The following is a 27285-nucleotide window of genomic DNA, read 5'->3' on the forward strand; positions in this document are numbered from 1 at the left end:
AAGTTAATGAGACATGAGGCATGCTGCTTCGTGCGTCCCTCAGCAGCCACTGACTAACACGTAGTCGGACAGCACGCAGGTTGTGCGATTTTTAGTTGTTTCAAAGCAAAGGAATGGGTGCAAAATTTTCTAAAGCGCTGAGATGAACTTGGCAAATTTCCACAGCGAGGAGCCGTGTACCGAAAGAGTGGTCGGACAACATTTTTCAAATATCAGATGCTACCGAGGTATAAGATATTCATCTGACTTGTCCTCTGTGTACGTCTCCCTTTGTATCTCCAGTTCTATCTGTTGTGAACGTGATGCCTAGTCAGCACATCCTGTATATATGCTGTAAATTCATATTTCCATATGCTCCTTGTCGTCATATATTGCATAAATCTTATTTTTCTAGTTTTATTTCATACTGAACATATTTTGTTTTTTGGTGTATTTCCATAGCATGCATATTTTCATTCAGTTTTCTTTGTCAGTCTGTCCTACCACTCTTATTCACACCTTCATAATGCTGTTTTTTCCATACTTTTCATACATTTCTACTTGATATGTTCTTGACACGTTGGAATTGCCTGTTGCGTTATGTTTGAAGTCATGAGGAATGGCATTTTGATGACTTCTCGCTTCTGTAATTTGAGGAATACTGAGTTGAAAGAGGATGTTGGGGCAGGACATAATGCAGGGAGGGACTGTTCAAAAGTGGGCAGGTTGGACCAGGACAAACATGGAGAGATAAAGGCAGTGAAGCCCATTGCAGTGCCTCAGTCTAGATGGTATTATTGGTTGGAAGGTGAAAAAAGTCATTTTTCATTTCATTGTGATTTTAATACCCTACTTTTATCTATTCTTATTTATATTCTCTTATTTCCTTGCTGTATCCTACAGTGATTTTGCCACTGCAATGACCGATTTCCCCCCCACAGATTCCATTAAAGCGTTAATCTTCTCTCCTCTCCCCTCCAGTCACCCCTGACCTGTTCCCGGACACGCCCCTGGTGCCGTCCCTCCCCTCCCTGTCGTCGGGCCGGGCCGGCCCCGCTCCCCAGAGGCCCCGGAGGCGCAGCAGCAGCGACAGCGCCGCCAGGCCCCGGCCGTCGCGCTCAGCAGCCCCCGGGCCGGGCCCCGGCAGAGGCAGCATGGAGGTGGGCATGCGCGTGGTGCGCGGCCTCGACTGGAAGTGGGGGAACCAGGACGACGGCGAGGGCCACGTGGGCACGGTGGTGGAGATCGGGCGGCAGGGCAGCACCACCACGCCGGACAAGACGGTGGTGGTTCAGTGGGACAGCGGCACGCGCACCAACTACCGCACGGGCTACCAGGGAGCCTACGACCTGCTGCTCTACGACAACGCGCAGATCGGTGAGCGCTCGAGACATTAGGGAGATATTAGGGATGGGACAATATATCGAAATTCAATATATCGCGATACAAAAATGTGACAGTGTATCGTGGGGCAGAAAAATGATACGCGTATTGCATATCGTCCCATCCCTAACGAATATGATGCAGTTTGTTTGATTTCATATTTATCATAGAATTGATCAGTACTACAGTGGTTGTCTATGGGAAGACCTTAACCTGAACTGTGTCTTGTGACATTTTAATCAGATTCCACAAGTAGTAGGCTACTATTGTCATCCTGGGTCTCGATAGAAAGATTTAGTATCCCATAGTCAAAATGCTGTTTAAGCATTTAAGCGGCTATCAGCAGTTTCACTTCAAATACCTACAGTATGTTGGTCAAACCCTACTCAAGACAAGCTATTTCCTTTTTTTCCTTTTTTGCCCAACGTTTTTCTTTTCAAGTAAAAAAAAAAAATCAAAGGTCATTTCATTTTCTGTACTCTATCAGCTGTGATGAAGGTCACACGCTTTTAGTCGGAAATCTGTTTCCACATGTTTATCTTGCATATTTGTCATTGCCTTCTCTGAGCCCATTTTTAACATGCGTGGTACAGTAAAGACCAGTCTCTCAGCCATCAGCTAATCCTGCTCTGTTTTGGACTTGAACGACACACACACACGCTCATGCGGGATTCAATTGCATTTTGCCCCATTAAAAGCGACATTTTTCTGCCTTGGATGCTTTGGCCCTTCAATTAATGGAGCGAAAAGAATAGAAGGACAGAGGAGGAGATGAAGAGCTGAGGTTTAGAGGGGGGGGGGTATTTTTGTCACCGGTTGTGTGCGCCTCAATTCCTCCACATCTGATGATATTAGCTGCTGTGTTGTTGAGTAACATCGGGTAAGGACATGATGTATGCTGCGATATGCTTCAGTGACTTACATATTGGAGATAACGGTACATCGTAGTTGAATATTTGCATCTTAATGTGCAGAGTATGAAACCTTCGCTAGTAAATTTAATTTCTTAGCAATGAAACTAGATTTTAGAAAAGAAAAGAGTGATTAAACACAGGCTACTTACCTGCCACAATGGCTTTCCATAGTCAAAAGTATCCAGCATGTAGTACTAGTACTAATTTCAAGCCCTGTTAGCTTGTATATGTTATTCTGTGTTATTCCATGCTAAGCCTTTGATAAGCTGTTTATAGTCATATTAGTGTTCCAGTAGTTTTTGAGCAGGCACAGTATCCCAGCTGAAATATGAAAAGCCCAAAGTGTTCAGCTTGTTGAATTTATGACCCCAGTCATTTTCCCTTGGGGCTTTGTCTTTGACCATCCAACCGCCTCTCCTTCCCCCCCCAGGGGTGCGTCACTCCAACATCATCTGCGACAGCTGCAAGAAGCACGGCATCATGGGAATGCGCTGGAAGTGCAAGGTGTGCTTCGACTATGACCTGTGCACCCAGTGTTACATGAACAACAAGCACGACTTGAGCCACGCGTTCGAGCGTTACGAGACAGCGCACTCCCAGCCGTGAGTACCACACCGCCGCTTCCCAAGCCTGTCTGATCATCATTTCAATCAGTTATACTGTGGTTCCATTCATTTGAATGTCTGTATTTGACTAGCTCGCTCTGTCTGAATCCACTCGATTCATAGGAAGTATAACCTTTTTAGTGTTGTATCCTTTAATTTGTGTGGTTTCTTTTGCAAGTTTCCCACAAAAAAACATTACTTTAGCTCTAAATTGTTCTGTATTTTAAGAATGCTATAGGAAAGGAACCTTTTCATATATTGTTGTCAAGTCAAGGGAGTATCAGAACGACATACAAAGCATCAAGTGTGATTTGAGGAAAAAATCAAGTTGTGAGAGCACTGGATTGAGTAATGAAGACAGAAAGATCAAGAAAGAGAAACAAAGAAAGAAATTAGTTTTCAAAAGTTAGAAATGCATGCATCAGGACAGAAGTAACTCATGTTTTACATGAGAATTTTGTACTCCAAGTATGGCTGATATTCCTGAGGATATGACATTGGAATTAATTTTCTAATATGGATTTTGAAAAAGGTTCAATTGACCACTCTTTTTGTTTTAAATAAATACTTTATAAAGGACCATAATTTCAGTATAAGTAGTGTCAAAAAGTTGTATAGAGCAGTGATTCTCAACCTTTTTCATATCAAGGACCCCTAATTTAGTCCACATTAGAGCCACAGACCCCCATTTGGTGACATGTTTTCTCTCGGACCCAAATCTGATAACATTTTTACTGTTAGATATGATTTTGTCCAGAATTCCATGACTATCTGTATTGTCGGTAGAGAGATAACAGTGAAACTATGATCAAAACAGTCATTCATCTACATTCTCTAATTGTGTTAACTTCTTGTAAATGAAGTAATGGTGAAGTTTAACAATTCATCAGTTTGCTGGGGACCCCCTGGAACGCCCTCAAGGACCCCTGGTGGTCCCTGGACCCCACGTTGAGAACCACTGGTATAGAGGCATAGTTAAGTACAAAATTACAATTGGACTGATAGCATGTAGGAGTAGGTAGTGCACTAGTAAATAGCCACTGACTTCAATATGAATATTCATATGTAATTAAGTTAAAAAATACTGTATACATTTGGGGACTAACTCTGCAAAACTATGCATTGATAACTTATGAGTACAAGACAGCCATTCAATACATAAAGTGTAATATAAATAATTTTGGAACTTAATCTGGATGCTTACTAGAGCCAATTTACTGCTGAATAACTAGCTATACTTAAATGAACATTCCTTGTTTGTCAAACAAACATAAACATAACCAAACATAAGCATGACCATTACTCATGATATTAATTATTTATCAGTATATTTGAATGCGATCTCAGCTCTCTTGCTCCCTAGTTGATTAACTGCCTTCATCTCTTCAGTGGAGAATACAGTAACATGAGGCTAGGTAATGTTTGCAGTTGAACTATCAACAAACATAGCTTATAACATTACATAGAGGCACTGCTTACAGAACATTGTACTTTATTATATAATGCTAGAGTATGTGTTGTCTTACAATCATTAATAGATTTAGTTATATATCTCACTATACATTACTGTATCACAGCAGTCCATGCAAACTAATCGCGACAAAGAATTCCGAAATTCTTGCATTAATGTGAATTTTATATATACAATAGAAATATAGTGTCTGTTATTATTTTCAGAGAGAGAAAAATTCCAACACCACAGAATATCAATCATCTGGTCAAGTGTATGAAGTTATCCAACTTCTTACAGGTGGATTGTCACCAAGTACAGAACAATGAATCATTATGTTTGCATATTTGTTAAATCACTATTGGTTGCACAGGGTTACATACAGTATGTATGCATACCAAAGAATCTGCTCCCAAAGAATGTTTAAAATATGAAGAAGTTATATGACAAAGTTAAGGTGGAAGAATAACAAGAAGAAGCAGAAATATTTGGAAGTTTTGTACGGACACTAATAAGCGACTGCTGCCCTGCTATGGATAAACGGCCAGTGAGCTGATTCCAAGTGTCGAATGTGTCCAGATTTACTGGAGTGACTTCTCCCTTCAGAATCCACTCTTCTGCATCAGTTCACAGTAAAGCTCCCAACCGCCTCAGGCACTGTCTGAATGTCAGCTGGCTGGCCTGTTCCCATTTTAATAGGGGGGTGATATGTGTGACACACTTAACAGAACGCAGGATTCTTCTAGATTTTAGATCAGTCCAGGTCCGACTCACTTTGGTCCGTTCCTGCGCGTGCTTCCTAATGAGTGTTGCAAATCTTTTTTTGTTCATGACTGATGCTTTTAGTCATCCGCTGGGCTCTATTTAGTGTTATTTTGCAACAAAGTGTAGATGCTGACGTGTCTCATTACAGAGTGAGTCAATATGTTGAAGAAGTCATGGTTTGGGGGTTGGTTTTTGGAGTGTCCATTGGCCCTATAGGACTGTATTGAAGGCAAAAAGATGGAAGTAGCTCTAGTGAAGCAATTGCCAAGATTTTGGTCAGAAACGATCGGTACAATGGAAGATTATGGAAAATACAGTCCAGGCTGAAAAGGACACTAAATTGATAATTGAAACTCATATTGAAAGAATAGCACTGAAAACTCTTAGTTGAGTCAAATGGGACAATCTTACTCTTTTGCTCAGCAGATAAAGGCCATTTATTCCCCTTTCTACCACTTTTTGTCAGTCTCTACTATGTAATGTTTTGTGAGTACATTTTCCTCAGTAAATATGAGCAACCCATGTATAACGTGAAAGTGGACCGTGCAGTGATCATTCAGCACTCTGACAGAGGTTGGACCCTCGTCGCGCCTCGTCTCCCACCTCAGTTTCTCTCCGCCGGTATTGATTTCTCATCGGGGGCCTGAATGTTGTTTGGCTCAGCAATGTCCTTCATTAAAGCCGGTAGCTTCTGGTGGAACAAACACCTTTCTATGACCTGAGGATAAATCATTCCCCCTCTGCAAACACCACTGCATTCTTACCGTCAGGCTCATTTGTCATTTTATTGAATTGGGGGGAAAAGCTGTTCAGACATGTTAATAGGCGTATTAATAACTACCAATAATATATAGAATTTCAATTAAGTGTAGGATGCCGGAAATTAAGAAAGTTCTTGATGCACTGAAAACTAAAGATGTTTGATCATTGACCTTGGTTAGAACAGATATTGTGGAACCTTCCCTTGTTGATAAATGTGTCGAACAGCACTGCTCTTAACAGCCAATCCTCTAATCTGTCAAGTTATTTAGAGGTTGTTTACAATCCCGCACAACCGCGGTACTTTAATGAGACGAAAGCTAAACTTGTGAAAACTAAAATAGGCTCAATGGAGATTCTCCCGCTGGTGTGTTTTTTCAGTTTGAGGCAATTTTATATCATTCACTGCATTTGAAAGTGTAATGTTAAGCAGTCTGTTATTATGCGACGTGCACCACAACCAAAATGCTTTTTAAAGGCTCGGCTCTTAATCTAAATGTAAAATAGCCAAATAAAAACAGTTAAAAAGGCCACAATGCATGCACAATCTTCAAACTTTCAATGATTGGATTATCTTTTAGGACGGTTCCTTGCTGCCATTTGGCTGCATTATACCTTGGGAATCGTTTCACAGGTGAAATTATTTGGCTGTGACATTCGAAGGGATCACAGTATGATGAGAAGGAAAACGTGGCTCAGATTGCAGCTACACAGTGCATTTTCTATTTTCTTTTTCGGTAAGCACACTTTGAAACGAATTGCTTAGATAGCCACTTTGCCACTTGAATCCTTTCATTCTTTCATTTTTTTATTAGATATGACAATCGGTAGTGATATTTCAAAGCGCTGATACAATTCTGTGGTAAAGGCGTGAATATTACCCTCCGATAATTACTTTCACTAATCTGATTTACGCTCAGAAAGCGGGTCTCGGTTTGAGGAGGATTTGAAGCTTCTTCTGAATGGATCCGCGTCACACCGATAACGCAACTTCATTATGAGTCTCGGGGAGATTTATTTTTATGGAGACATCTGAAGCATGAATGGAATATCGGCGTTTATAAGTGGCATAAGAGACCGTGACTCAGCTGAAAGTCAGTCAGCCGGCAGTAACGTGAATGGAGTCTTCAGACATTTCTGGCCTTGGCTGGAGAGGACGCATGATGGTGGAGAATGCGAGAATGCACCAGGAAAGACAGTTCACACTCTTGGACGTATTGGTCTTTATCGGCCGGAGACTAGTCTTGTCACGAAACCAGAATTTTAACTTCGATACAGTACTAAGTTTAATATCTAAAAATGTGTTATCCATTCATAACATGCAGTCATTGCCTTCCCTCATCACCCTGTTATCAAAGATATCGAACCATAATCTGAGCCAAAATGGAGTTGTGATTGTTGCCCAGGACCGGGACAGAGCATGCAACGGGGAAAACATCACATGGAAGTCACGTCTTCTCTCGGCAGCTTTATGCTTATTATGCACGGTGCCAAACACACAGTACTTCTCTATCTCCCGACCCCAGTCACCCATATTGCATTGAAAGCATTTCATAAGACTGATTTATGAACTGGCAGTCATGGAGTGAAGAGCGAAGAGAAATTTAGCCCATGTAGTTTGTGTGAAGAGGCAGGGCGCCTGCTTAGCGTGGCCAGCGGGGGTCGTTTCACGAGAGCCAGACGTGTGTGAGGGTTTTAATGGTAACAGAGTTAACTAGGCTAGATTTTAATTTGCAGAGATAGATGGGCAGAAACTTTATTAGTGTCCTCAGGGGGAAATGGGAAGTTGTCAACGCTGTAAACAAGGAGCTCATACTCGAGCAGCGGCATCATAAACACGGGGTCAGAGGGTCTGCAAGTAGAGCCGGATATACAGTCCAGGGGGTGTTCCATTGTCATTACCACAGATTTAACTGGATTAGCACGCTAGCATTCTCACCTGCGCGGATTAGCATGCTAGCATTTTGGTGTATTAGGTAATTGGTCGTGGCACGTGGAACAAGTTGAGGTGGGAAAACATGTGCTATACGTATTAATCTCATCTCCATCCGCAAGTCTGTATAGTACATTCCGGTTGTGCCTGGAAGTGACTCACCGGGTGTCATATAATCCATTTTTCCTCAACACTGAATGAAGGGCATTTTCTGTCACCATGAGCATTCACGATGCAGCTTTGATTGAATTACTGTTGCAGTGTAATCGTCGTCTTATGACAGACATTCTCAACCTTTTTCATATCAAGGACCCCTAATTTAGTCCACATTAGAGCCGCATTAGGACCCCCATTTGATGAGATTTTGTCTCTCGGACCCAAATCTGAGAATATTTTTATTGCTAGATATGATTTTGTCAAGAATTCCATGACTATCTGTATTGTAGGTAGAGAGAGAGATAACAGTAAAACTATGATCAAAACAGTCTTCTTCTACATTCTCTAATTGTGTTAACTTCTTGTAAATTAAATAATGGTGAAATTTAACAATTCATCAATTTACTGGGGACCCCCTGCAACCCCCTCAAGGACCCCTGGTGGTCCCCGGACCCCACGTTGAGAACCACTGTCTTATGAGAGCGCTGCAGTAGATGGCTATTTTATACTGTGTTCAGTGTTCTGAATAGTGATGGGACAATAACCGGTATTAATATGCTGAGTTAGCAGTCAGCATCCACAGGTCTGCATTTGACTTATTTTAGATGCTGCTATTTGGATTTTTATGTATCGTTTAAAACTTTTCTTACAGTTTTTATAAGCTACACCAGCATTTTTTAATTGTGAACTGTAGAAAAAAGTCAAAGATTTTACATATGTTCTATAGTCTTACATTAAAATGTGTTTAAATAAGTCAAATGTATTGTGTTTGTTACAGTAAATTAGAGTATATTACAGTACTGGTTTTAAGGTTTTCATCATATTAATAATTATCGTGATAATATCATATATTGAGATAATTTTGGCTAAGATAATTGTAATATGAAGTTTTCATATTGGCACAGGCCTAGTTCTGAATGGCTTATAGTGACTTGCTTTTAGTTAAGTCTCCCATGCCTCATGTAGTACGCTGAGACGTGTGTGTAGGTAACAGAATGCTGACAGTGCTCAGCGCAGCATATGTGTGTACCATATGTTTACGGGAGAGAGGGCTGGTGTGCAGTTGGTTAATCGGCTCCCCGACGCACACAAACACATAAACACACACAAGCAGTTCCCAGGGAGCCTATCGGGTCGACCCGACGTCTAATCCTACACGGCTCCACCTGACCTCCTCAACTCCTCCATCCTGCTTTCTCTCTATTCTAGGCAACATTGCCTGGAATTTCCACTCAAATTAGATTCTGCTAGGCTAATTGGAATTTCTCCGGTCATTTCTTTCCTGTAATATCCAGGGCATAACCTCTAGAGACTCGCTAGTCTCTTGCTTCCTCATTTGCACTCCGCTCACACACCTCACATTCTCTTAGATGTGTTTGAAAAGGGGGTTTGAGGTTGTGAGAGGGGATGTGGGGACTAAAGGGAAGTTGATTGAGATGACAAGTATAGTGATGTGCGTTTTAAAAGATAGACTTAGGTCCTGTCTAGATTTGCATTTTCATAGTGTTTACCACTAGCACATTAAGTAGCCACCTAGAGGGAAATTTATTTTTGGTGTTTTTTCATGCATTCTGACACCTTCATTCCAAAATTTCAAAATACACATCTTAATTATTAAGTATTTTAATGTGCTTACCTCAAAAACTGTGTGGTTTACTTTCCAGATTAATTATGATCTGAGGTGTTGAGCACTGAACATTGAATACAAGAGAATACAAGAATACAAAGAATACAACAACTATCACTAGATGTATGGATATGGATAAATGTATGGATTTCATGTATTTTCCTGGGCGAGTTTGTGGGTGCATTGCCTGCAAACAAATAGTGGTTCTGTTTGTCCCATCATGGCCTTTGAACAATCTTGCTTGGTTTAGAAGTGTAGGAGTTGTTGACCCTTGGGTGACTGTCAACTAGGGTTGTCGCGGTGGGCGGTGTTACCGGTGGCATACGGTCTTGGAGTCCACACCGGTGGCATTAGCCCCACACCGGGAATACCGTTATTTTGTATTTTGTAAAATAAAAGCACATATTCAGAGCTTCCATGTTCAAGTTAGGCTACAAAATGATAAATGGACATACTAACAACATACTGATCACTAAATCTGATCACTAATATGACAGATTAGGATGAATAGGATTAATTATTTGTCCTTACCTAGTGACAGCAATGTGTCCAGTACAATCCAATGGTAGCCTAAAGAAGGGCAATATGCCAGAATCTGCACTGCACTCACATTAACTCCCTGAGTGTTGAGCAGTGTTATAAATCGCTGATTAAAAAGTGTTACTGTTTACAAATGCCGAGGAATTTGTAGTGACGCTGACTTTGATAGTGCTTAGACCCTCTAGTGGCGACAGGCGGTATAACTGGTATGGCCGTTGGGGAGGGAAACAACACCGGTGTCAAAATGGCACCACCATGACAACTCTACTGTCAACCCTGGTGTTATGTCAATAGGTCTGATTCTCTGACCCTGATCTGGTCTGCGAGGAAAGGTGACATTTGGTTGGGCAGGATTAGGAACTCTTGATCCCTCGAAAGAACTGTTTTCTCTCTTGCGCTCAAAGTAGCTGGACTGAACAACAACACGTCACAAGCCGAGGCTTCTCCTTCGCAATATCCGAGAAATCTGCTGCTCGACATCCTTCTTACTCAATAAATAAGGTCGGGTTATGGGTTTGGTATTGTTCTTTTAGTAGCCTCTCAGTTACTACTTCAGCTTTGTATTGAATCTGCCCTGTGCTATTGTGAAATTGGCACGGTTTGTTACATTCTCACCACAATCCCCAATCCACCAGTTCAGGAAGCCTGTTGCTCTAGACAGCATTGTTTTCGTCAGCCTTATCACAACCCCATCATCTTGTTTCCTGAATTCCCCGAAAAGCTCTAAAAAGTGTAATGACTGCCTGTCTAATGCATTGAAGTGACACTGAAAATTGATATGTCATGTAGCGACTGTATGTACATATGTATGTCTGTTTGTAGGCCTATGTTTATACCCTTATCCTCGCAGGACAAGGCACAGGCAGATGAGGACATACTGTATGTTGTGTGCCTGCTGTCACGCATACCTGCAGGCAGGGATATACACACACAAACACACACACTCTTAGCTTTGCCCTCTGACGGCCTGCTTTCTGATTGCTCTGCTGTCTAGGGATTAGACCCAAAGCCCTGTTTTTAGACACACACCTGACCTCGACACAGTCCTTGCCCAGCTCAGACAGTCCCACATTGAGATTTACCGTTAGTCGGCACTAAGTCACTAAGATGCAAGGGTACCGCCGGTTCCCGCAGTAGGAACCCAGGAACGTGAAAAATCTGCCCGATGACAGGGGATGATAGCCAGGGCTAGCGTCAAGCATTTATGGACAGCTAGGCAAAGCCCCGGCACTAGAGAGACGTGTGGGAGTAGCAAAGCCTCTCTGAGGCTCCCCGAGGAAGACCGCTCACACCAGGCTCTTTTTCTTTTGATCGCTCTGGATTTGAGACGATTTTGAGTCTAGCCGAAAAAAGCCGTTCGGTCAAAATGGAAGCTGGGGTTTGACTTCGTCGAGAAAGCATGGGAATAGGCAGCTCCTTTGCACCAAGATCTGATCAAATCTTTACCATAAGGTACGTCCGCTTCTGAGGATTGTGATTGTCTGACTCTGTCGTTGGAGTCTAGGCTGTTGGGGTGTCGGTGTGTTTGAGGTTAGAGCGTTGACAGCAGATTGATATCGGTGGCCAAGCATAGAAGGTTTCCTCCATGTGTTTTCTGTTTCGAGTTATTCCAAGCCGCTCACGGCTCTGAAATCCTGTCAGAAGAAAGACCTCGTCCTAATTTAGACGAGTACACAATCACATGTAGGCCATCTCCCCGCCTTTGAAGAGACTCCTCTCGGCTCCTCAAGCGCTATTGATTCCCGAGTCTTCTGCCAGGCTGTGTTTTACACTTATTCCTGTGTTTGCTCCAACCTTTGGGGCCTGTGTATGGCTTTACATGTCTCAGAGCCAAAGCTGTTAAGTGTGGCGTGTTTTCCTGTGTGCCACTTAGTGGGTAATGTAGGCCAGGCTGTTTGTTTACTGATTCAGTGTATCCTCAGGTTTTAGTTTGTTTTCTTGTGCTTTTCCAGAGAAGAATCTGCACCAACTGGTTTTCAATCACTGATTACATATTTTGTATGTTATTTTGGCTAGCACATTCTAGAGAGACTATTGCAGAATTAATATAACACAGTTAGTCTTAGTGTGATCTTAATAGTGAGTCTTAACATTGTCTTGATATAAGATGGTTCATAATGCTATTTGTTCAGCTGTGTTCAGCTTTTATACCATGTTTTTCCCGTCACAGAGTGAGCTTGGCACCGAGGCAGAACCTCCCGCGGATCATCCTCAAAGGAATCTTCCAGGGGGTTAAAGTGGTTCGTGGACCTGACTGGGATTGGGGCAACCAAGACGGTGAGTTGGGGAGGGGGAGGGCCGAGTGAACCGACGTCCCTGGTGACTGTTCATACCACTAACCTGGCGCTGCCAACTCAGCAGGCCCCCCTACCTTCTTCAGTGTGGAGCTGTACCTCTTCAAAGTGTTCCGCCATTCACGACCCATAATAACACTCCAACCTCACGTCTCATTAACCCGTGAAACGTCGTCGTGTTAATTGGTGTGTCTGCATGCACTTATATTGCCAGTGACTCACTTGAGTCTGTTCCACAGATGTGTGTGTGTGTGTGTGTGTGTGTGTGTGTGTGTGTGTGTGTGTGTGTGTGTGTGTGTGTTTTCAAAGAGACTTTGTTCAGTAACATTTATTTTCTTTGTTGTTCCCTTTCCAATCCTGTGTAGTGGAATATACAGAGACGTATATGTTGCAACTGTTGAGGAAGGAGAGAATGGCGGTCTTTGGGGGTTATTTACTGTTTTGACTTGGGTTTCATTGGCTATCAGGCCTGTAATGTCTGCAGGTTCACATTGCGTTACAAACCAGGGGTCAAGGGAATTTGTTTCACTATTGCAAATCATTAGGAACTAAATGGCAATTAATTTTTTGCAATGTTGCTGTTTTGAAAAATGCCCCTTCTGTCAGATACAAATAGCCTTCCCTGGTTGGTGCTTCAGTGTGTTTCAATAGATGTTGAAAACAATCTGACACATCAGTGGGCTAAATTAAAGCCCTTGAATGTTTGCTCAAGGGAAGGATAAAATGTTATTAGCTCTTTGTGTTTCCTGGTCCGGGGTCATCTTTGTCTCTGAGAATAGCATCACTCCCTTTTCTGGGCTAGAGTGAATGAGTCAAAATGTCCTTTTGGTGTCTTTGAAATCAAGGCCCTGGGGTTTGGTTAAGTCACTCATCAGGCTTGAATGGTGTATGCGGTAAGTGCACACGGGACGTTCTGGGCATGCTCAGAAACCTCCAGCCCACCCTCTACTCTTGTGGGTCACTGATTTAGTTGGTGTGGTCGGGCACTGAGGCAACCTGATGACTTTGTAATGTTTTGATAACCAAGGTTTTCTCAGCTGATTGAAATTTACTACAAATTGATGTGAAGCCATCTTGGGATATGCACAGTAGTAAGGTGGCTTGCGAATGTTTATTGAACAATGACGTTTATTTTGTACTTTAATTTTTATAGTTCAACACAAAAGGGGAAGTGTGTTTTGTCTGGTATTTTGACTCGTAGAAAAATCCTCCACCGCACCTCAGCTCTGTGTATAAGGCACAGAGCTATTTCACGGTTTCACTTGTTTCTTGGTTTCAGCCTTGAATTTGTAGAGTGACTTAAGTAGCTCTAGAAAATGTAATTGGATGACTTTGACACTTTGCAGCCTATGTGCCCGCAGGGAAAACTTTTCCTCTCTCACACACTTCTGTTTCTGTCATCTTGCCTGTCTCATATCTCATATTCACTGTCTTCCATTCATAGCAGACCTGGATCTTGTGCATGTGAAATTTTACTATGGATGATTACATGTGTATTCATTCACTACAATAACAGATTTTTTCCTAATGATGTTTCTTTCTTCAGTAACTTATGCATTATGTTCTCTTGCATATTTGTGTGCGCTTTTGTGTGTGTAGGCGGGGAGGGTAAGGTTGGGAAGGTAGTGGACATTCGTGGCTGGGACACAGAGTCCGGTCGCAGCGTGGCCAGTGTCACCTGGTCCAACGGCACCACCAACGTCTACCGAATGGGCCACAAGGGCAAGGTAGACCTCAAATACGTGTCCGACGTCCAAGGAGGCTTCTACTACAAAGACCACCTACCAAAGCTCGGTAAGAGGAGGACAAGATTCCTGTTTCAAAGCATGCATTCCTTAGACACTCTTTAGACTCCAGAGAAGCAAACCAATGAATCAGGCCAAAAGCTGGTTCATGCTTCATGCTTCATGCTTCATGCTTCATGCGTGGCTGAACCCACATCAGTTGGACCCTAGTTGATGATGCTGATGTATGCTTGACACCTGTCTGTCCAGGAGAGCACGCAGAGCTGCAGCGGCAGGAGAGCGCCGACGGCCACTCCTTCCAGCAGGGCGACAAGGTCAAGTGTCTCCTGGAGGTGGACATTCTCAGACAGATGCAGGAAGGACACGGAGGGTGGAACCCCAAAATGGCAGAGGTATTGAACTCCTCCCCTCTGCCACATAGATGAAGTACAGCATAGATTAGCCATGTTTATAAGAGACAGACAGCTTTACGCACTTGTCCCCGTTGACTTCTTCCAGGCTGGAGAACCACGTTAAGTTTGCCTCTTGTTTGAGTTACTGCGAACTCTTTTTGCAGACAAACATGGCCTCACATTCACCACACACACACACCCTTGCAATATTGCCTCTTGAACGTGGCATACAGTAGCTTTATGTAACGGGCTCAGATGGACATCGGCGTGCAGCAGAGCGAAAGGAAACGGAGCGTATTACTTTCAAACCACAGCTGCTAAAGCGAACATTAAGGTCACAGCCGCGCAGTGAGTGACCCGAGCTGAAACGGCCTCTTTGTGTTTGCAGTACATCTGTCGGATTGGGACTGTCCACAGAATCACTGACCGGGGCGATGTCAGAGTCCAGTACAGCAACAACATCCGCTGGACTTTCCACCCTGGGGCCCTCACCAAGGTACGGTGCTCCTGATACTTCACTGCCGTAGCATAGCCTGAGGTTTATTAGTATTAGCTGAATACTATTAAAACATTCAATCTGTCTTTTTTTCCCCTCTAGGTGAACAGTTTTGGAGTGGGCGAACTAGTACGAGTATTGGAGGACGTGGAGAGTGTCAAGAGACTCCAGACTGGCCATGGAGAGTGGACAGACAGCATGGCTCCTGTATGCTCATTTAGTCTGATGCTAGCTGGTAGCCTGACGATGCTAACTCTCCATGGTTATCAACCATTTCCCCTAGTTTTGGCGCTAGTTGCACCTAAACTCATGCCCAGCTCCGATTATCTTCAGGTTAACTTCCTGTTAAGTGTGTAACTCGCCACTGTAAAGCCTTAATTTAGCAGTCGTCCCGCTGAATTAAGAGTGAGCCGCAGCGGGAAAATTAACTGCACCCCGGGAAGTAATCAAGCTTAGAGCCGTTTCCTCGAATGTGCCCTGATTACTTGCCTATAATTAAAGAGGCACAGACATTTGTCATGTAGAACCATGAATACTTCCTGGTTACCTAAGACTAAAACTGGTTGATTCGTTTTGTCTCTCGTCATTTCTTTATCTGCCCCTATCGACCTTCTCCAGTGCTTTGTTTGCCCCTCTAAATGCCCCCACTGGCCCGCTCACGCCACACCCACCTTAATTCTCCTGTTCTTCCTTTGTCCCCCAGGCCCTCGGCCAGGTGGGGAAGGTGCTGAAAGTGTACGCCGACGGCGACCTGCGGGTGGCGTTCGGCGGCCAGACATGGACGTTCAACCCGGCGTGCCTCTCGGTCCAGCCGGTGGAGGTGGACGCCAACCTCATGACGGCCGAGAACCCCAACGAATCCGGAAGTAAGGCCTCTGCCGGGACGAGGGGGGCTCACTCGTGCTCCGGCCGGATGGCTTCGCTTTCCCCTTCTGCTCTTTCTGTCTCCGCTGTGCATGCACGTAAAAAACCGTCTCTTTCCCCCATCGGTCTTTCCAGCAGCATGTGGATACGGGTGTCCGTTTCATTCTGTGGAAGTGTTCTTTTCCTTTAGTATGTGTTTAGCTGCATGTTGGCAGCGAGAGGCTTCGGCAGCACAGCGGGCATTTGTCATTATGTCAAAAGTTCTCACCGGTCTCTCATGTCATGACTAAATCCATTCTGTGCATGCGTTATATTCACCTCAGTGGGAATGGGAGGTTGACAAGTGAGTGATGTGTGTATGTGTGTGTGTGAGTGTGTGGGGTCCGGTTGCGCTGCATGGGGGGACATTTTGACTCATTCCACTGGTTCTGCATTGAGCTAGGCTTTGACGTTAACCAATGTGTCTTTGTTTGTGGTGCTGCGTGGGAAGGTTCTGCAACACCATTTCCAAGCATGTTGTTAGCATTGGAACGTCTAGAACTAAATTGACCTTCTTTTCTGTTCTTTCTCTCCTTTTCCCCCTCGCTCTTGCTCTGTCTGCCTGTCCCTCTGTCCAGGCACTGTCATTTCAGTGCTAGAGAAGCTGCTGTCTCAGTCCACAGAGCAGGACAACCCCAGCCGACTGGTCATCGAGGCGGCACACGGCAGTGCCAACAAAGTGCGGGAGCTGGTGCAGAAGTATCCCGACAAGGTTAGTGCAGCACTCCCTTCCCTGTGCTGCAGTCTGCTGCCTGTCTGCTGCTCCTTCCGCCAGGAGTGGAGCAACACTAGGGGGATTTCAAGGGGTAGGATGGCTGGGTTAGCCAGATAACACTTGGGAACACACTATACGACATTCCCAAATTTTGGGAATGCCAAATTTTGAAGACAAGGTCAAGAGACTGAGATAATGCACTATCTCAGTTCTCACACCATGCAACCCCTCAAATCTTATAAAAACACAAATTGTATCTGTTTGGAGGGAAAAAAATCTGACATTCGAAGACTACTAACAGACTTAGCAATCATAGAGCTTCTCACATTTAACAGCCAGGCCTCAAACCTTTTCTCATCTTTTTACCAAAATGCTCCCCAGAGAGTCTTTACGCCATCTCAGACTTCAAGGTCATAATGAGAAAATGAAACTAGTTTGGTATTATCAGAGCCCCAAAGATGTCTGATAGGTACTCAAAGACACATGATAACTAGTCTCCAACTGAGGACAGTAAAATTAGCTTTTGTTGTTTAGTGGGCAGTAGGCATGAGATGTAGATTTTTTCACCAAATAATACAAGAAGAAACTTGCCTAGCCCAGCTTTAAGTTGAATGAATTATGAATTATTCTGAACCTTTCATGGTATAAATTGTGTAACTTCTAATAAATGATAAGCACTCATGTCTTATGTTCCTGAGTAGTTTTTTTATCAGATTGTGTAACAGATTAATTCCAGCCGGAGTTCCGCTGCCGCTCCTGTATGAACCTGCAGCCATGTTTGTGTGTGTGTTGCTGGCAGGTGGATATCAAGAACCAGGGCAAGACGGCGCTGCAGGTCGCTGCTCACCAAGGCCACATGGAAGTAGTGAAGGCCCTGCTGCAGGCCAACAGCTCCATCGAGGTCAAGGACGAGGACGGAGACACGGCGCTGCACTACACCGCCTTCGGGTGAGACCACGCACACACACACACACACACTGATGATTGGTTGTATATAAGCTGAATGGGAAGATTTCTGTAATTCACAATGAGGTACAGCCCCTCTCTTCATGGCTTCAGGAAAACCTTGTGACTGACAGATGGACTTGCCTGACTCTTTCCTGTCATGTGATATTCATTCCCATAAGTGTTGCCTAATCTGCCAGCCCCCACCACAACATTCTGTTTAATGTTGTGGTGGGGATGGGGGAATGGCTTTAGACACCATCTCTGAGGATTTGAACACTTGTCGAGAATAACAACTTACATGTGTTGTCGGTGGCTTCCAGCGGCGATATGTCATGCAAACAAACATATCCGTTTTTAAAAAGTGTGTGTTTGTGCGCGTTAAGTTGTCACGCAACCCTAGAGCTGTGTGTAGTTCCCACCAGTTAGTTTCCCAGCATTAGCATGCGAGACGCTGCCACAGCAGGTTTTAGCCCATTTCACATACTGGTTTAAATTAACTTGATTCAAAACACGGCTGTGTTGATGGGTTGAATCAATCAAGATGTTCAAACAGTCGGAATGAGAGACAATGAGGATGTTTAATGTATGTGTGTGTGTGTCTTTGCATGTTTGCGGTGTGTTTGGGTGTAGCAATCAGGCAGAGATCGCGCGGCTACTGTTGAGCAAAGGGGCCAACGTCAACCTGCTGAACAACTCCATGTGCACGGCGCTCCACATCGCCGTCAACAAGGGCTTCACCGATGTGGTGCGGGTGCTGTCCGAATACTCTGCCGATGTCAACCTCCAGGTGAGAGCGCCCCGCACGCTTACTAGTGTTAGACCAACTTATTGGGTTGATATTGGCTTTAATGGAGGTTCCTCCCTGAATTCTAGTAATTTTGGAGGCATAAAAATGGTCAAGATACTGAATATTGGCACAAAATATCAGCTATCAGCAGCGTGAATCCAAAAATATCAGTATTGGCCTTCCAAAGCCAATATCAACCAAAACCCTACAACACTTGAATGGACAGGGCAATGCTGATTTCAAAAGCAAAAAAACATAAAATAAAAAAGTGAATTCTCTGAAATGCATACCAACTCTCTCTCTGGTCATCAGGTCCAAACTCATAGACTTGTACTTTGAAACATCAGCCTAATTCACGGTCATTCGCCATACACGTCATACGCAACTCAAACACTGTCCGCTCAAGCAGTCCTCAAGCACACACACATACACAAATTCGACTTGATATAGTGTTTTGACTGTGAGTGTTCTGCTTACTTGAGTTCAGCTCTCGGCCTCATTAAGGCGATTCAGTGTCTCTTTCGGGGCATTTTCCAAACTGTCTAACATGCCTGCAACTGGGCCTCGAATTCACTAAACATTTTTTTTTCTGCTTGACCAGTGCGGTTACTCAGCTGAAATGGAATGGCAGCCTAGAGTTTGTTTTTATGTGTGTCCTCCATTATTAGTCCCATCTCCACTTGAAGCGTTTGGTTCCAGAATGAGAGATCCACCATTTGAAAATGTGGCACCTACTCTTACAAAATGATTCATAGTGCAGAATTGGAACAAATTATGGTACTTTGTGAAGGATAGTGGGTAACTGAAGGCCTTGGTGAACAAAATGAAAACACTGTTACCGACCGGATCCTCTACCTCTATCGACTGTTATGGTATAAGCCCTCCCTCTCTCTGCCCCCCACCCCCCACCCCCCACCCCCGCCCCACCAGGACTCGTACGGGGACACGCCGCTCCACGACGCCATCGCCAAAGACTTCCGCAACATCATCGAGATCCTGGCCGTGGTGCCCAACATCGACTTCACCCAGCAGAACAACCGCGGCTTCAACTTGCTGCACCATGCTACGCTCAAAGGGAACAAACTGTGAGTGGGCTTTAGAGACGTTCTACATGTGGCACAACATGACTTAAAAGTAATACATTTGTGTGTTTGGCTGGAACACACCATGAATTATAGCCACGATTTGGCATCACGACTGATTTCCATGATCAGAGCGAGTCAGCGGTAGTTTGGGCCGGTGGTACAGATGATCTTGTAGTGTGTGAGGGTTCAGGACTTTAATCTGTTGCCCCCTGATGTAGTCAGGATCATCACTATTATTTCAAACAAGTCTTGACCTTCTCCTGTAGTGTGAGCTGGTCAGTAGCCATGGTTGCCAAGTGTGTCTTCCCCAAATCCAACTGCTTGTCAAGTGCCGCTGGTCAAATCTTTTCACAGTCTCCTCAGTTGTGTGTAGTTTCCCCAGCTAGAGGAGTGTTTTGTGACAGTTTACACACATGTGTGCATTGGAAACAGTTATTATGGATATGTGGGAGTCTCTCCCATGTGTTTGAATGAGGACTCTTAGGTCAACACTCAACACTACCGGTTAGTGATAGGGAGCCCATCTCCCACACAGCTTCTGCTGCTATTAGGAGTCCGGCATCTAATAACAGGCAACAAGACAATGCCATTTCTCTTTCTCTTTCTTTCTCTCTCTCTTTCTCTTTCCCTACACATTGACTTGTCCTCTCACCAATGTTTTCCCCCAAACTGTAGTAGATGTTGTAGATGACTGCAGCTCCCAGAGATCACCTGTCAATCAAACAGTGTGGGCAGCGCTTGGATTTTCTGTTGATGCAGTTTGAGTTTCTCTTTTCTTTGTCTGTTCAGCCATGGTGGCTATCACTGCTCATGCTAACTACCCAGTTCTTCTTCTATTTATTCCAAACAAACTGGAAACGTAAAACGCATCACTTCCTGTGCGGCAGAGGATTTTTTCCGGGAAAGAGCTGCCAGACACCGGCTGTTTAGAACAGCAAATGTAAACGCTTTCATGAACTGGATATAGGTTGAATAGGTGTTATATCAATTGGTGATTGAATGTAGCAAAACAGACATTTATTCATATGAAAATGTCACATGTTAGTACTTCAAGACTCCCCAAAAATGGCTTTATATAGGTATATATATTGTTGGTATTCTCATTGAAACCAGGGGCTCCCTTTGTCACAAATAGGGAGTTGGTGGAAGATTAGGTGAGTTTCTTTTAGTTTCTGTTGAGGTGCTGGAGGCCAGACATCAAGGCAGCCTGACTGACACTTGTCATAAAGGCTCCAGTCTCCTCTGACTGCATTGTGCTAAGGCTAGGTGACACTAGAGCTACTTAATCACCGGCTGAGCCCCGACTGGGCAGCGACCAGTAAAAGGAAACAGGCAGCACACAACTGAATGTTCTCACGATGATAAGGTTTCACCCCTAAAACACACAGTTATCTGTGGCCCCTGTTTGGTATGCCAGTGTCCTTGTCCGTCCATGTTGCATCATATCATTCCCAAAGTTCCCACGTGGCCTGAAAAGCCTGGAAATGTACAGACAAATGTTCCAGTGTTGTGTAAATAAAATGTGACGGTTACAGTTCCCTCTCTCAAAAGTCACTAGAAATTAGTACTTAGAAGCATCATTCCACTTGTTTCCAATGCAGTTTCACTTGCTTCAGGAATTTTCTAGAGACAATAGTCAAAATCTTGAAACAAGCCAGAATAAGGCAGATCATTGCGCTAGTATCAAGAAAATGACACTTGATTTAAAAAAAGAAATCACCACAAATAACCCTCCATTGGCATTTTTTTCCCACCTGTTTTAAGATGGATCCAATTTTAAGATTCCATACACGATTAAATGACAATTCTTGCTTCTTCTTCCAGGGTTTTTACAACCTCATATGAACTATCATTCCCACTTCATTCAAGTTTCAATGAGAAGACTTTTAAGGTCAAGCATCTTATGTAATTGGATGGAAAATGTCCTGGAAACTTCCAATTCCGAAGAGCGGGAGCCCTGTTATTACCATCAGTGAAGATTTTCAGGCTATGAGTCGATTGCCAAAGCCTGAACTTAAGGATTTTAGACACTATTCTTATAGGATCACTTGCCTGAAATCTCTCTACCGTCTCAATAAGACTCAGTTTCACTCTCAATTTTCATCCTTGTCATAATTTGCATAACTGACCATAAGTGAAATCCATCTTTCTCCTCGTAGGAATGCTTAGAAGTTTCTCCCTCCTCATCCAGTCCTGATAGTAGCGACCCACATTTCCACATTTCCTCCCCTTTCCCAAGGCTGTATGGTTAGGGTTAGAATCATTAGAATCATTACACACACACACAGTGACAGCCCTCTGCTTGTACGACATATTGGTTACGAACATCGACCGAGCACAGCGAGCGTTAAAGACAGTGTGTGAGAGAGAGAGAGAGAGGAAAAAGAAGGGGAGTTGCGGCCGCAGTAGACGATCATTAAATAAATGGCCAATCTGTTCTGGCAAGTGTCATATGGGCAGTGCTGGGAGTTCAGGCCGCTCTCCCCGGCGCTCATTTAGCCTGACATGAGCCGCTGCACCAAAGGCAGAAACACTGAAGATTTACAGTGCTCAGGATTAGCCCAGTTCACCAGTTCACTCATCTATCATCCGCAGGTCCTCCAGTGCATTGATACAATCCAGCTACTGTGATTTCTTTTTTTTCTTCTGTACTCTAAACACACCTCATCCCAGTTAACCCAGCTTTTTTGCTTGTGGAATAGTGTTTACTCATCGTTTTAAGGCATAAATCTGTGTAAAGTCATAGTATACATCATGGTAAGTAGAATCCAAGTGATGTAAGTTATTTGAAGAAAGGGAAAAAGAAGCATAAATTGATGCTTTTCTTAAAGTATGATGGATTTTTGTTCATATTGGTGGATTTTGCCTTATGATGATCACTGACTAGAGGTCATACTGTAGTTTACCCATCTTTTTATTCACCATTACATCACCAAGTGTACCTCTGCCTGAGATTTCCCCTCTGTTTGGTTGGTGCATGATTGCTTTGCATCCATAAAAGTAGATTTTTTTTTAGTTTGTTGGGAGGCTTTGGATTCCCTGCAAGGCCACCGCTTTCCGTTGTTTTTTGCGATAGAAAGATGAGAATGTTTTGTTTATTAGAGTATTTATTTAGTTTGTGAGGAAATGGAAAAAGAGGTTGTCTAGGCCGAGTTCACAAACCGTCCTGGGGAGGAAGAGGGAGAGAGACAGGCGAGGCAGGCGGCCAGATTTTCTTTTTCTTTTTCAGCTTGACTCAAGAGCAGGACGAGTTTGCGACAGTATTTACTTGTAAAGAAAGAAAAAACTGCCTCTCTTTGCCTTCTCACTTCCTCATAGCTTCCCATTGTTTTCCTCCCCCTCTTTCATCATGATTGTTTTCTTTTTTTTCCCGGCGGTTTCTCTCCCTCCTCCCCCTCTCCTTTTTATCCCCTCCTCTTTCCCTCTTTGGGTCACATTGTGTCTCTGACTCTGTCCCCAGCTCCTAGCACAATGTAAACAGCCCAGCTCCCCCAGGCTCCCAGCCAAAGGCCTGAGTGACACACACCAGCTAGACTTCACACACACACACACACACACACACACACACACACAGAGCTTGCATATTCGTTTCTTTTTACATTTCCAAAGTCAAATTTACTCCCAGCCACAGTTTCTTTTGCCTTTTATGAGGCTTTGATAAAGACAGAAGTTCCAAAAAAGAATGACGCCAACTCCCCAAAAATAACCAAATGATGAATTTGGTCCCCGGCAAAAGTCATTACCGGCATGCCCAGAGATGCCCAGGAGCTGTTGCGTATGAAGACACGTTAGCACGGAACCGCCTCGGAACATCGGCGCAGGTTTTGAATATTCATGAGCCACGCAGGAGTAACAATTATGGAAATGATGCGGAGACGCGAGGCAAAGCGGGGGGCAAAAGTGACTAAAAACCGGCGGGGCTGTAATCCAATCAGCTGCATCAGAACGATGAGGGCGGGGTTTACGGGCTGAGGAGGTGGAGGCGGTTAGGAGACGCAGTCATGATTAAAAAGACACACACACACACACACACACACAGTCCCCAGTGAGCTGCACTGCAGGTGCCGGTGACCTCCACGTCTCCCCAGCAGCGTTTATCCTTAACAAGGCAGCCCAGAGGTGATCCTGCTCATACGTGACTATACATGTAACACAGCATCCTCTACCCGCACCAGTCCATGCCCCAGTAATGCATATGAAACCTATGAGCAGTCTGCCGCTAATGAGCCTCTGTTTGCTCTCATAAATAACGCTGCATTAAAGCCGCTGTTAGCCCGATGCGGAAATAATTGCATCGCTCCCCTTCCCTCCACAGTACTAGGAGTTTTTACACGGTGCAATAATGTAAACAGTAACTGGATGGATAAATCAAGAGAGCTGGTGTCATAATTGCAAGAGATGGTTCATAGTTCGTATTCGCAATGCATTCTAAGCTTAACTTTTAGTTGTTTTTGAGTTTCTAAGCCTTTAAACTGCCAGGCTTCAGAGCTGATGACCTTTAAGTCACAAGTAAACGGCATTTCAGTGGTGTCTTGCTTTTGTAATTTTGACATATAATCTTGAGCACTCACACATTTTTATTCTTCAAAATGAATAGATTAAGCAGAATTCATCAAAATGAAAAATGTCGCCGCACATTCATACCGTAGGTCCAATGCAGCGAATTTTATTGTCCAAAACAAATGTTTCGTCTCCTTCAGGGTCATGTAGTAGAATATTTATTTATATTTTATTGTTACCTGGCTGGTTTATTGGGCACAACACAGGTGTATGTAATCAGTAATATCACATGACCATAGAATAGGCTACTAGATTCTAGAAATGGCAAACATAGAAAGTCCGTCTTCAAATACTAGAGAAAAAACATAGAGGCCATCTAGAAGTACAAATACAAAATGGCAATATTCAATAGAAATACTAAGTATACAATAGAACACACAATAGAAATTAAACTTCCACAAATCCAAGAGAGCTTCACAGTATCGATCAACTGTACAGCAGTATCACTTCACAGACAAGATCACATCACTCTATGCAAAGTCACATACTTTCAATTTCCAATTTTCCCAACATACGCCTTGCCACAAGGGAATGGAATCCTATAAATAACCCTCTTGGTTGGACATGAGATGACTCCTTTAATGGCTATTTTTTCCTACCAGAGTGAGGGTGTTTGAATTGTGTATGTGCTGTTGCACTGAGCACATAGTTGCCATCTGGGATTGGGGCAAGTTTAAATTGTGGGGACTCAGTGAGGGGAGGCGAGTCAGAACTAGGAAGTTGGTCCTTGGATTCGGGCCACAAGAAAACACACTAAGGGAAGCTCAGAAAATAGACTGCCCATTTGTATGACTCGACTATGAATGATCCTTTTATAGCAGAGTGTTTTTTCTCCCACATTTGTCTATGGAAAAACTCAGACCTAGATTTCCCTTGATTTTTCACAATAGCATTTCTCACATAGTCTCACTATTTGAATGTCCCCTGTCCTTAAATTTGGATTTAATCTCTGTCAAATTACAATTGAAATCACCTGTTTTCACCCTGCAAAATTGGTAAAGCTGTCCTAGGAAAAGGAAACAGGGTTTTCACTGCCATACTATGTTGCCACTCTGTCACTTTGAATGTTGTCAAGTTGCGGAAGGGACGGATTCAAAAATCTGTGATGGTACTATCAGTAGGAATTGTTATGTACAGCTATTGTTATGTGATGAAGTTAACGGCTAAAGATACGATGATGATATGTTATGATATGGAGAATTAGCTAACAAGGAGGAAAAGTCATGTTCATTTCACTGGAGACAAAAACTGAATGTAAACCTACTGCAAACTACTGCATGCATCCCTTGCCCTGCGTCCAGCTCTCCGCTGAATAGCATCATCCGTCGACACAAGCTGCACCGGTTTCTCCAAACAGTGAAATCCTGCAGAGCCAACATTAACACTTGTCTGACTAACGGCCATCAAAGGGCCGGGGCGCTACGTCACGGCCAAGCTTCCACGGTGACATGCAGCTTCCTGGGCGCTCGCTCAGGCTGTCGGCTTCAATTTCACACATCATAAAACAGGCCCGGCCGCAGAGCAGAGGACAGCTCGACTGAACAGCCCGGCCTCACACCGCAGTATCAGCCTGCTGCATGTATGGTAGAAAGTTCTGTTTGTCTTATTTCATAGCTACAGCGGATGTGACCTCATTTTCCAATCTAACCCACAACATGTATAACGAAATTAGATAGACACTGGCTTAAATTTTTGAGCTTGATTGAATTTGCCTTATGTCATAGCCTGTGCAGCAATTGCATCCTCCCATATTGACTCAGTATCACATATGGGAGGATGAGTTTTAGAAGGAGCATATATAAGTATAAGTATTACAGCGCCCGTGCTACATGGATTATAGTGATTTACGATTACGGAGGGCTTGAGAACGCAATAATGTATAATACCATTGGTGGAGGAGGGGGGACATAAAAGCAAGAGGCAGTGCTTTTAATGTAGGTTAGGTTGACATCAGGAGGTCAGTCGGCAGTGTTTAGAGTGTGTCGGTGAAAGCTGGAGGCTGCCTAATGGTCGTCCTGGCCCGAGTCGTGCGCCTTGTTAAGGCAGCTCGTTAGCAGCTCCGCAACAGCTGGGTCTCGGTCCAGCCGCGCGTTAAGCCGCTGTTCACTGTGACACAGGGTAATGCGTGTCACACAGATTGCGCAGTTCCCATTTCACACTGTTTTTGTACGTGCATCTGTGGACGTGTGTTGTGAGCTTTTTGGCTTTGTTCACATTCTGCTGTGTGCTGTGGTACTTGGGTGAATGTGTCTGATCAGCTTCGTGTACGTAATACTGGGGTTATACCAATATATGGGCCTGATATTGGCCTTTTATTAAAAATCAGATACGGGCCAGTCAGCGTCTTTCACCTCAGATATGATGCAGTTTGACTGATTGCATTATTTTTCACTGATTTATTGTAGAATTGATCAATATTACACTGGTTGTCTATGGGAAGCCCTTAACCTGAACTGATTCTAATGCAACATTTTAATGAGATTCTGTGTGCCTTCTTCTTCTTCTTCTTCTTCTTCGTATTAGTATCAGTGATATTAGCAATGGGGAGTTTTAGTGTCCTGTTGTCTAGATGCTGTTACAGAGGCTTTTCCAACCTGACAAGAATAAAATTCTGGGGGGAAACAGTTTTTTTGGCATGAAAACGGTCACATTTAAAGATATCAGCCCACTCAGTTGTACTTCCTGATATCAGGGCTGCATTCATCAGCTTTCATCAGTGAAATGTTTCAGATGGTAATAAGCTTTGGGTCCACTCTAATAGATAATTGTTGTTTATCTGAGCCATGAGATTAAGTGTTGTCCACTGCTGGGTTGCTTGTCCTGATGGCAGGGCCACAGAGAAGATCCTGGCCCGGGCGCGGCAGCTGGTGGACGTTAAGAAGGAGGACGGCTTCTCGGCGTTGCATTTGGCCGCCCTCAACAACCACCGTGACGTCGCCGAGATCCTCATCAAGGAGGTGAGCCGAGGACAGGGTGAAATCAGGGTAGTCTGATAGTTCAGGGTCAAACTACCAATGGCAAGTGATCCATCAAACAAATCTGTGTATGCATCAAACTAATTGGCACAGCTTTATTTTCCTTAGATGACAAGGCGTGTGTGCCAGTTTATTTTCTAAAGGCTTGATGATTGAAGTTTGATTATTAAGGGCTCAATACATTAATTACACACATTACACATATAATGATCAGCAATGTAGAGGGTGTCTGAGAGGTGTGGAATCACAAGGAAGTCACTCAGTCCTTTACAGA

At 43.8% G+C, this 27285-nt stretch overlaps 1 protein-coding gene across 1 annotated transcript in view; it reads left to right on the forward strand.

The window, feature by feature from the left end:
• Positions 1-27285, forward strand: part of mib2 (MIB E3 ubiquitin protein ligase 2) — a 46725-nt gene that overhangs the window by 12326 nt on the left and 7114 nt on the right. The window contains exons 2-14 of the mRNA XM_078288152.1: positions 961-1356; positions 2707-2878; positions 12282-12388; positions 14005-14199; positions 14400-14542; positions 14931-15038; positions 15141-15245; positions 15742-15904; positions 16520-16653; positions 17456-17604; positions 18235-18391; positions 19322-19476; positions 26867-26993. Coding sequence (XP_078144278.1) covers positions 1134-1356; positions 2707-2878; positions 12282-12388; positions 14005-14199; positions 14400-14542; positions 14931-15038; positions 15141-15245; positions 15742-15904; positions 16520-16653; positions 17456-17604; positions 18235-18391; positions 19322-19476; positions 26867-26993 — 1938 coding nt within the window. The 5' untranslated portion in view covers positions 961-1133. The remainder of the gene's footprint in view (positions 1-960; positions 1357-2706; positions 2879-12281; positions 12389-14004; positions 14200-14399; positions 14543-14930; positions 15039-15140; positions 15246-15741; positions 15905-16519; positions 16654-17455; positions 17605-18234; positions 18392-19321; positions 19477-26866; positions 26994-27285) is intronic.

This window comes from Centroberyx gerrardi, chromosome 14, assembly GCF_048128805.1.
Source record: "Centroberyx gerrardi isolate f3 chromosome 14, fCenGer3.hap1.cur.20231027, whole genome shotgun sequence".
NCBI lineage: Eukaryota > Metazoa > Chordata > Actinopteri > Beryciformes > Berycidae > Centroberyx > Centroberyx gerrardi.